The following is an 11,552-nucleotide window of genomic DNA, read 5'->3' as shown; positions in this document are numbered from 1 at the left end:
AGGATGACCGCGCATGCGCCCTGATGCACGTTGCCCCCTATAAAGATGGCGGCCGTAACCCCGGGCCTGGCGAAGGGAGAAATCCAGACTATTTCGGCCCGTTCTCCGCAAACACAAGACCGGTACCTTGTTATTTGGGGTCTGAGGCCTGCACTGTGTCTTTATGAAGCCTCCCTGTCCACTCCGCTGGCTCCATTCCTCCTCATATACCCACTAACTCTGTTAGTTGGCTCCGCTCGACTTATTCACCCGCTCTGAGCAGCTGCAGTCACAGACCAGCACTGCGCATGCTCATGAAGGAGACAGCAATGCGCATGCCCCAGTATACCCGTAAACGCGCATGCGCTGCGAATTTCTGTTCTGAGGATAGGGCACATTCTGTCCCGCAGTGAATCCTGGGTGAGCGCCCCGCCATTGAAAGCCCAAATTGTAGAATGTCTTCTACCTGCAATCAGAATACGATCGGTGCCATAGGGGCAAGACATAAAAATGTTAAATCAATTGATGCAACGGCCACATTGCTCCAGACTCCACCACAATTCTCTCCTGGATGTTATGAACAGCAGAACAAACCCCTACAATTAGATCTGAACTCAGTGCAGTCTCAGGAGATGGGACGAGCTAGTGACCTTTTTCCCCCCTACACATGGAACATTTAAACCGTGTTGTGCCAGTAACAATGCTCTGATTATGGATCAAATCCTTTGAACTTTTAAAGTTGGAATGCTGACATGTGGGCAAACTGAATAAAGCTATTTGCACACGTGAAGCATCTGAACATTGACTCTGATGTTATTAGTGAAATTAACTTATCTGAGACATTGAAAGGATTCTGCACATCAGGAATTCAAACCTAATATTGGCTTCGGGACAATCAGAATACTTGGGAACAGACAAGACACGCAAAGGCTTGAAGGAGAGCTGGTTCCCGGTGACATGGATGTGCCTGCAGTGGGTGGGATCAGACTGTTTCCATGTAGCCATAATGAAGGTCCCAAACTTTACCTTGGAAGAGGTAAGCTGATAGAGAACAATTGTTATTCTGGTAGCAGAAATCTGAAGCTTTAACTCGCTAACACCCTAGGTTAAATCTGCATCAGTCTCTGTGGTGCAATTGGTCAGCATGTTTGGCTGTTAACTGAAAAGTTGGTGGTTCAAGACCACCTAGGGCCGAAGCTTACACTGTTTCCCCCCAATCGGCATTCATTCTCACACAGTTCCAGGCTGTCATTAGGTACTTCCGCTGAAAGACAAGATTTCTGAAATGTTGCCAGTTCGACTGTTATCCAAGTGAGTTCCCAGGCAAACAGCTTTTTTCGAATATTCATTTCAAATTTAATGAGACAACAATTAGCCCTACCATGGACCGATATCTAACCCATTGGAAATTTATGAAGTTATTGGATTCAACCAAGCCCATCAATTATTCTTTCTTTCTCAGCTCCACAGTGAGTGAGACAGGGAAAAGCAGCAAAGCCGCAATATTCCAGCCCCGCACTCTCCACACCCACTTCCTGCAGAAAGCAGCGACTGCAGCTTCAATCAGCGGGTTACTGCCCATCCCTGGGACACAAGATACTCCAACTCGGGCCAAACCTCCCAATACAACGAGCACAGGCTCAGGAAAACGCAGGTAGATTATATCCCGGTCACTAAACCTCCGAGCAGCATTTACACAATACCCGAGTTAGTGTGTCACAAATAAAAGTCACACAAACTTTCTAAATGTTTTCAATGTAAAATTCCTTCATTTTATTGAAAATCTGACTGTTGGGAATCTGAAAATGAGCACCATGCGATTTGTGTTACCGAGTGAGTTGTTTTCCATTGTTTGTCCGTCAGGTTTGCAATTCAATTTGTGTTGGATATTGAAGCGAATCTGATTTCAAAATAAGGTAATAAAGCAGGTATATATTAAATCCAGGAACAAATCCTGAGGAAAATGGATCACAATGTTTGGAAGGAGGTGCAGCTGAGAAGCGGAAGCTGTGAATGATGTTAATGATTATTGAGTGGAAAGCATTGGATCCTTGGTCAATCATCGTGTCTGAGTGGTGAAAACGATGCTTTTAAAATCCACTGGGGTTTCCAAAGTCTTATCGATTGTGCTTCTCATTATTGCTGATTTGAACCAGGTGTCCACAGAGCTCTCCGATCAATGGAAGAAAAAACATCCTAAAATTCTCTTGATTTTTGGAAGGGAATGAAGGGCTCTTGGGATCGGGTCTTGGGACTGGGGATCCGCCATGATCTTCTGGAGTGACGGAGGAGTCTTGTGGGGCCTTGTGACATGTCGCTGCTGCTTTGATTCTGTTCTATTTGAGTAGAAATACCAAACAAAGAAATGGGCAGTAGCATCCTGAGCTCGGTATCGCAGCTGAGCGGTCGTAGGTGCTGATTTAAGGTCTCACTCTTTGTTGAGGCGTGTTTTCTAACCCCAATGCTGCTGAAATTGCCCTATTGGTCGAAAAAGTGCCGGCTCACAGTTAAAGCAGGTGTATGCGGTGTTTCACTTTAACAGGAAGAACGAGGAAAGACAATAAAAATATAAATGGCTGTGGAGAAAAGGTGGGGTTTTTGAATCAGCTAAATTCCTCTTCCATGAGCCAGAATTTACACAATGGGCCGAATGTCCTCCTCCTCTGCTGTAGCTGCCTTTGATTTTATACCAACGACACTAACCTGTGCATAGAGCCAGTCGTCGTGGCCGAATGGTTAAGGCAATGGAGTCAATATCCATTGGGGTTTCCCTCTTTGCATTATTCCCGGTTTTAACTTTGTGTCTAACTCAGTCGGTAGAGCGAAGGCGCGTAATGCCAGGGCCTTGGGTTCGCCCCACGGCGGGCACAGCTTCTTTCAAACAAATAATTCACTAAGCTCATCACTGCGGTTCCTGTGAAGTTTACACATGTCGGATATTCACCACTGAAAGTACTTGATGCACAAAAGTTTCTAAGCACTTTCACGTCACATCTCTTTCTGCCTCATCTCCAGCTCTCTCTGCTCTTCCAGGAGCTACTTAACCAATCTCAGTCAGTTCGTGTGAACATAAAACACAACGTGATCAGTTTACAGATAACAGGGCAAAGAGACACCAGGATTCCCCTGATTCTCCCAGGTACTGATTACAGGAATGTGCACAGTGCTAATTATCCACCGCTACACTCTCCTTCCAGTCTTGTCTAAGTTGTTAAGCTTTGAAATTGTTCATATTTTTGCACTGGATTTCAATGTGAAGAAAGAAGAGCTGTGATAAGCTTATATTGTTCAGCAGATGTACTGCACGAAGGTACATAACAGGCTGATGATAAAAGTGCTCTTTGGACGCGGTGAGCTCCAGTGAAAGATTGGCACCATTAATGTGTTGTTCAATAAGTCTCGTGACAAATCTCGTGCTAGAACTGAGAAGAAAACTCGCTGAATTTGCTCCATATTTTGGTTTCAAAAGAGCCGAATGGAAGGTTAGAAAGTACATCTCACTACAGCGGGTTATAAAATGGCAGAATGACTGTGAAAGAACCTCCCGTGCTGTTGGGAAACATAAAATTACAGAAAGTTACAGCATAGAAAGAGGCCATTCGGCCTCGATGAGCTGATGTGCTGCGTTTAACGGCCAGTTGTGATTGACCCATCAGGAGTGATATCTTTGTCAGTGCAACCAGTAGGGACCAAAATTCGTCCTTCCCCCATCCATATTTTGCCTCGCGCCACCATCTCTGTGGTCAGTGCTTCGCACCCAGCCCTTCTCTTGTCCTCCTTTCATTCATTCATTCACTCCGCCTTTATCTTTTTTCCCGACCTGTTCCAAGTGTGATATTTCCACCTCGGAGGCAAAACTTCAACTGTCACCCCAAAGATTCTGGTGGAGCTGCGAAATATTTTCAGTCAAAAAGTACTTAATACCCATTTTAACAAGATCAATAATCTGAATTCCCTGACCGGGAATCGAACCCAGGCAGTGGCGATAAGAGCGCTGAATTCTGACTGCTAGACCACCAGGGAAGCGGTGAAGCTTTTATCAGTTTGGTTTATCGATGCTGCTTTTAACAATGTTTCCATTTTAAATGGACTGAATTCTTCAGTCAATGACAACAACAGTTGCTGTGAGCTGGGACATGGAATTGACAGTGAGGTGAAATAGCCCCACAAGCTGCTCATGTGTAACTGTCAATTTCCAAAACCCACCAACATCATTACTGCGGCTCCTGTGAAACTGACAAGAGAACACACGGCAGACATTCATCACTGAAAGCAACTGACACACATCAAATTCTAAACACTTTCATGTCGCATCTGTTTCTGCTTCTGTCCCTGCCTCGCCTCCAGCTCCCTCTGCCCGTCCAGCTCCCAGGTCAATTAGCTGCTTGATGCAGACACAGTCAGTTCATGAACCCAAGCTTCCCTTCGAAAGCAGGGTTAGGGAATGTGGGACACAAGGATTTTAGAAAGAATGAGTTTGCAGATGACATAGTAAAGATAATCTGGGATCTCATCTTCCTGATTCTTCCAAATACTGAGTACAGGAATGTGCAGAGTGCCGATTATCCACAGTCGCAGGCTCCTTCCATTCTTGTGCACATTGTTAACCTTTGAACCCACTCGCAAGAGGGATTATAAAATGGCAGAATGACTGTGAAAGAAGTAACCGTGGTGTTGGGAAACATAAGATTATAGAAAATTATAGCAAAGAAAGAGGCCATTCGGTCCTGTGTGCTGCTCAAAGAACTCTGAAGAAGAGTCATACGCAATAGAAACCTTAATTCTGTTTCTTTCTCCAGAGATGCTGCCAGACATACTGAATTTTTCCAGCATTTTGTGCTTTTATTTCAGATTTCCTGCATCCACAGTATTTTGCTTTTATCTCTGGATTTTTAGCCCAGTGACAATGCCAATACGCCATCTCCTGAATGCTGACAAATGAACAAGAAAATACGGGTGTGTTTGGGTGGGTTTTCTCCTATTTAAATGATAAATCCTCAGGCGGCAGGGTTCGAACCCATGTGTTCATCTTAAGCAACAAATGTAAATTATTGAACATTCACTCACACTTAAATGAGCAAGCTTGGATAATGCTCTTACCAGGTTTCAAACTGCAACTCCATCAGCTGTGAAGCGAATATGACCCCACTCATCACTATAATCCCTGCGCTGTAAAGAGCCCAATGGAGCTGTCTGGAATGTTAAACGGTGACGTCATGCAGCAGCACTTTGGGTCTTTGTTTTGAAGAAATGGAATTCGGCTGTTCTCATTAGGAATGCTGGAGACAGACTGATCAACAATGTCATCATCAAATGGCACAGCGCAGTAAGAGGCCCGAAGATGGAAGCAAAATATTGTAGACGCTGGAAATCTGAAATAAAAACAGAAAGTGCTGGCAAAAACTCAGCAGGCCTGGCAACATCTGTGGGGAGAGAAGCTGAGTTAATGTTTCGAGTCCGTATGTCTCTTCTTCAGAGTCAAGCCGACTCGAAGCATTAACTCTGCTTCTCTCTCCACAGGTGTTGTCAAACCTGTTGAGTTTTTCCAGCATTTCCTGTTTTTACTACAACGTGAAGCCATTCACCCCATCGTATCTGTGCCAGCTATTTTTAAAGAGCTAACCAATTCGTCTCAAATTACTTCTCTCTTTCCTTAAACCTGAGTTTTCCCCCTTTCAATCATTGTCCATTTCTCGCTTGAAGAAGGAATTTCTGCAGAATCCATGCACATTTTGCCTTAGTTAACAAAGTTTCCCTGACCCAATGACATGAAGAGTTGGACTGGGATTTCTTATACAGTTTTTGATACAAACATTATTTATTTATGCAATTGATTTCATATCGAATTACAAAAGAACTTTACCCTGATCAAGCAGGTCATTATTATTTCTGAGCTGATATCTACAATCTAATTCCATTTGCTCTACAAACGGGAGAGCTGGATTCAGGTTCCAGTCTCTGGAGGAGTGGTTCCGAATCCCACCGCTCCCAAATTTTCAGTTGCTTCCCACTTTTGGGCACGTTAGGAATTCCATTTGGGTGAGCAAGAGACAAGTCCAGTTTAATACGGGGGGTGGGGGTTGGGGCGGGTTGTGGTCCTTTATTTTGACAGGGTGAACGAGGAGAGACAATGTAAATAGAAATTGGTGTGGAGGAAAGGCGTGTGAGTGGAATTGGTTTAGTTGCTCTTCCTGAGAGCCAGCACAGACACGACGGGCCGTACGACTTACTTCATAGTCATCTCTGATTTGATATGAACATGTTTTCCCTCAGGAAGTGCTGTTAGTCGCGGACGAATGTTGAGGGCGATGGTACTGACATCCATCGGGGTTTCCCCAATGTTGGTTTGCTGACTGCGGTTCTCGTTATTCCCGATTTTAACCAGGTGCCAACAGGATTAGTTATCGGATAAATGGAATCAAACAAAAACTCCCGCGCTTTCATCTGCAAGGATTTGCAAAATCTGCATTTGGAAATGGAACAAAACTGAGCCGGTTTGGTGACATTCTTTCTTTCTGAGTGTTTGTCTCTCCTTAGCCCTCTGTCACTCTCGGTTTATATGTGTGTGTGTGTGTTCCTGTGTGTGTCAATGTGCTTCAGTTCCTCATTTTTACCGATCCACACTTTATTGACCTTAGTTTTGTGGCTTCATATTAAATTCGTAGAGAGAAAAGAAAAACAGGTTTAAAAGGTTCAGGAGGAATTTTCTTTCTGTATTTCTGAGTGGAGACTGTTCAGTTATTAAGTGTCCGTATGTTACAAAGCGGAGGGCGATTGAAATTTTCACTGAGCAACATTTAAACAGACAGACACCGAGCCCATATGGTCGAGTGGTTAAGGCAATTAACACATTGAGAGTATGATTTGTAAATACAAATACTCCAAACTGATACCCCGCGGACATTAGGAACTGTATTTCTTCTCGAAGCTGTTCCACGTGTGATATTTGCAGCTCTGATGTGAAACTTCAACTCTCGCTCCACTGATTCGGGCGGAACTATTGCGTTTTTCGGATATCAATCAATAAGTAAATCAGGCCTGTTTTAACAGTTTGTGCCAGATCAATAAACTTTCATTGCCTGTCCGAGAATCGAGTCCGGGCCACGGCGGTGAAAGGGCCGAATCCTCACCTGGACACCACGAGGAAAGCTGTCTATAACTCTTGCAACGTGCTTTATCTCCGCCCCATTTGCCCTTTTTCGGATACTTTCACCAGAGATAAGTTTCTCCGACAGAATTTTATCATAAATGACATCTTCGGGCAATGACAGGCACTGTTTTTAATGGGTGAGCTGCAGTGAAGGATTCGCACCAATAAAGTGTCGTTCAACTGGTCTGGTTCCAAATCCTGTGCTGAAATTAATGAAAAATTTTGAAATTGCTCAGTGTCTTGACTTCAAAAGCGAGAATGTAAGAAAGTACATTCCCCCAAGCGTGCAATAAAATGTCGGAATGACTGGGAAATGATGCTTGGAAAAAATAACATTATAGGCAGCTCCAGCAAAGAAAGAGGCCATTCGGCCTGGCGCGCTGCTTTCAAGGAGATTGATTGGTCAGGAGTGATATTTGTGTCAGTGTAAACAGGCAGCAGTAAAATCTCTCACATAACCACGGCAGACATTCATCACTGAAAGCACATCAAATTTTGCCGTTTTCATGTCGCATCTTTTAATTATCTGTTCTCCATCTCAGACATTTCCAGGTCTATCATCTCTCATCGATGGGGAACGTTGTCCTGTTCCTCGTTCCACTAGGAGACTTACTGTGAATAAGATATGGCAAGTGGCTCCATAGCTCAGTGGTTAGAGCACTGGTCTAGTAAACCAGGGGTTGTGAGTTCAATTCTCACTGGGGCCTGCATGCGCAGTATGAAATTTGGTGGCAAGGTCACTTTTGAGGCGAGCACTGTAAAAGGATATCAGAAGGTTATGTGAGTGGCCAACAAGATGGCAGATGGAATATAATGTGGGCAGGTGTGTGAATAAGTTCCCTTGTTACTAAAAATTAGAACAGCAGAATGCTTTTGAAATTTGTAAGTGCTGATGTTCAGAGAGACTTGTGCAAGCAACGGAGAAAGTGAGCATGCAGGTACAGCAAGCAATAAGGAAGGTCGATGGCAAGGGGGTTGTAATAAAGCAAGAATAAAGAAGTCTGTTTTGGTGAGACGGCATCTAGAATCCCGTGTGCTGTTTTCATCTCCACATTTATAAAAGGATATACTGGCAGTGGAGACGGTACAGAGAAGGTTCACTAAATTGGTCTCTGGGATGAAGTGGTTGTCCTATGATGAGAGGCTGAATAAATTGGGCTTCTATTCTCTGGAGTTTAGAAGAATGAAAGGCAATCTCATTGAAACCTACAAAATTCTGAGCGGGCTTGATAGGGTGGACACAGAGATTGTATCCACTGTTCAGGGAGTCTAAAACACTGGGGCACTGTCTCAGGATAAAGGGCCGATAATTTAGGGCTGAGATGAGGAGAAATTACTTCACCCCAAGGGTTGTGAATCTTTGAAGTCTCTACCCAAAGGGTTGTGGATGCTCCATCATTGAACACATTTAAGGCTGGGATGGACAGAGGTTTGCTCTCTCAGGGAATTAAGGGATATGGGGAACGGGCAGGATAATGGAGTTGAAGCCCAAGATCAGCCATGATTGAATTGAATGATGGAGTAGGTTCGATGAGCCATGTGGTCTACTCCTGCTCCTATTTCTTGTGATCATGTGTATGATAAAGTCAGTAATTCATGTTATAATAAAAACAGAAAGTGCTGGAAGTTCTCAGGAGGTCTGACAGCAAATGTGAAGGGAGAAACAGAGTGAAGGTTTCAAGTTTAATTCGACTCTTTTCCAAACCATAAATTGGGTCCTAGTTACGACATTTTGCACAACATCGAGACAGGGAATGGAACCCAGGCGGTGAAAGCACCGAATCTGAACCACTAGGGTGTTTCTATAGCATATTCTTTGAACGAAATTAGCTTCCAACTGAAGGTTTAATGATTTAAGACAATTTAGAATCCATCTCTTCCTGCGTCTACTTATATCACTGACATAGTTCTGCTTTGTGCCCTTTGGCTACAAGGAAATCCTGCCCAAACTTTGCCACTTCTGCTGTTATTCAGTAAGTTCCCACACAAATAGATTTATGAATATTCAGTTCAAATAAAGCGAGAGAATGGAGGAAACATGTGCATAACATCCAACCTATTAGAAAGATTGGGTTCAAAGCAACGAATAGAAATTGATTCTCTGATTGCATATACCGAACTGGAACACACTATTACACCGATGGAATCCACTGTCTGTTCAAATGTTGCTCAGTGAAAATTTCAATCTTCCTCCGCTGTGTCACATATGGACTGAATCAATAAGCAGTCTCCACTTAAATAAATACAGAAAGCGTCAATCTCCTCTTGCAATTTTTAAACCTGTTGTTATTCTTTGTACCATTTACCATGATGATATATGATGCAAGTGAATAAAATTTGCAATGGTAAAAATGAGTTCACCCCCTCAGTAAACTGAACCACATTGACACACACATATGAACACACACAGACATATACACCGAGAGTGACAGCAGGCTCGGGTTTGTCCCTGAGGACTGGCAAACTCTCAGAAAGCAAGGATGCAACTAAATAGCTCAGCTTTGTTCCAATTCTGACTGCAAATTCTGTGAATGCTTATGGATGCACAGAAAAGAAGGATCACAGAAGTGAAACAGGAAAAACAGACGGGAGTATTTGGAAGGTTCTGACTCCATTTAGCCAATAATTAATTCTGGAGGGACCAAAAGGAAGGAACACTGAGCAGTGCAATCGGCAGGATGCGAATCAGTGTGGGCAGATCCCAGTGGAGTTAGAATCCATCGGCTTAATCGCTCAGCCATGACTGGAGACCTTACACTGGTGTAAATGTTGTTCATGTAAAATCATGGAATGGTTACAGTAGAGAATGAGAGCATTCAGTCCCGCCTATTCGCAGTCACCCTGAAATTCCTACAGCCTCCCTTGTTCTTCCTACCAAGACGAACCAAGTCATATATCAAATTACCCGAGCCTATGCTAAGGAATTTGATGAAACGTCTGAAAGGACGAACCAACTGAAACTTTGGCAGTGATGAGATTCAAACACACAACTCAATAGAAGCTGCAGCCTAAATTGGCCACTCATACACTCTACTGCTGGCAATATGTTAGTAACCATTGCCTTGAGTGGTATTGGTGCTGAATAAGAACATAACAAGTAGCATCAGGAAAAGCCCATTTTGTCGCTCGAGCCCCTCACTGTTCCAAAAACTCAGAGCCAAGGCAACACCACATCTTGAGGCCATTCAGCCCGAGTCAGAGGAACATCGGCCTTTCAGCTCTTTGATCCTGCTCCGCCATTCAATAAGATCATGGCTGATCTTGTGGTCTCAACTCCACTTCCCTGTCTGTCCGTTCCGTCCCGCGCCCCCCGCCCCCCATAGTCCTAGACTCGCTTGTCTATCAAAAATCTGTTTAATTCTGCCTTGAATAAATTCAATGACCCAGCCTCCAATGTTTCCTGGGTAACATTCCTCACACTAACGACCCCCTAAGAAAAGAAAAAAAACCTCTTCATCATCGTCTGAAATGGGAGACCTGTTACTCTTCTGGAAACTAACTCACCTGTTCCCATTCCCCTGCCCTTTCCCTGGACATGCTGCAGGTTTTAGTCCAGTTCCCTTTTGAAATCCACAACTGAATCTGCCTCCCCCACACACTCTATCTAACCCAGCCACTGGCTTCATCCCTTCCCGCTCCCCGGACAGTTTCTCACCCAAATAAAGAGCCGCCGCACTACTTGGTGCAACCCCGGGATCGGGAGTTTCTTATTGAGAGTTTTGGGGCTCCACTGAGTGTTCGTGACGCCTCAACATCCACGCAGCCGCTGCCATTCCTCCCCACCACTCGGCCTCTCCATTCCGCCCCAAGCACTCGGCCGCCTTTAGCCCTCCCCACTCACTTAGCCTCCCCGTTGCTCCCTTGCCACTCGGCCCCTTCATTCCTCTCCACCCACCGGCTCAATTCACTCGCATCGACATTCTGTTGCTCAGCTCAAGTTACACCCCGCAATGTGCATGCTCCTGGCAGAGTCCAGTACTGCGCCTGCGCAGGGAAATCTTTCAGTGAGGATCGGGCACATTCTACCCCGCAGCGAAGGCTGGGTAGGATCACCGCCATTGAAAGGTCACGTGGTTGAATAGAAAATTATGTTTTGTGATCCGAAGACAATGAAGCCATTGGGCCAATATGTACAATTATTTTTTTAAAATCACACGTTCACTTCAGCTGCTGAGACTCCAATGGGTTCACACGCAACCGTTGGGGTTTGTTCTGCTGTTGGTTACTCCCAGAACAGAACTGTGGTGGAGGTTTTAGGCACATTGGTTGCTGGAATAAATTAGTTAATAAGTCTGTATATTATCTCCATGGCTGCAATGGTAATCGGAGTTGGAAACTAAATTATCCATTTAAGATTTCGCTTTCTCCATGGCGGTGTTCCTACCCAGCATTCGCTGCGGTGTAGAATGTGCCCTATCTTCAC

The 11,552-nt window shown here is 44.4% G+C and overlaps 2 protein-coding genes, 1 long non-coding RNA gene and 1 other non-coding gene across 4 annotated transcripts in view; 3 read left to right on the top strand and 1 right to left on the bottom strand.

Annotated features, from left to right (window-relative positions):
- LOC144698531 (uncharacterized) overlaps positions 1 to 8,772 on the top strand; it is a 44,012-nt gene extending 35,240 nt beyond the window's left edge. The window contains exon 3 of the mRNA XM_078570466.1: positions 8,720 to 8,772. Coding sequence (XP_078426592.1) covers positions 8,720 to 8,772 — 53 coding nt within the window. The remainder of the gene's footprint in view (positions 1 to 8,719) is intronic.
- Positions 1 to 11,552, bottom strand: part of LOC144698301 (uncharacterized) — a 290,571-nt gene that overhangs the window by 230,443 nt on the left and 48,576 nt on the right. The gene's annotated exons all lie outside the window — the stretch shown is intronic.
- The window catches only part of LOC144698274 (uncharacterized), a 133,680-nt gene that overhangs the window by 117,260 nt on the left and 4,868 nt on the right, over positions 1 to 11,552 (top strand). The gene's annotated exons all lie outside the window — the stretch shown is intronic.
- trnat-agu (transfer RNA threonine (anticodon AGU)) lies at positions 7,764 to 7,836 on the top strand. The gene has a single exon. It is a non-coding gene; the product is annotated as a tRNA-Thr (tRNA).

The sequence above is a fragment of the Cetorhinus maximus genome, chromosome 23 (assembly GCF_964194155.1).
Source record: "Cetorhinus maximus chromosome 23, sCetMax3.hap1.1, whole genome shotgun sequence".
NCBI lineage: Eukaryota > Metazoa > Chordata > Chondrichthyes > Lamniformes > Cetorhinidae > Cetorhinus > Cetorhinus maximus.
This window is presented reverse-complemented; position numbering and strand designations above follow the sequence as displayed.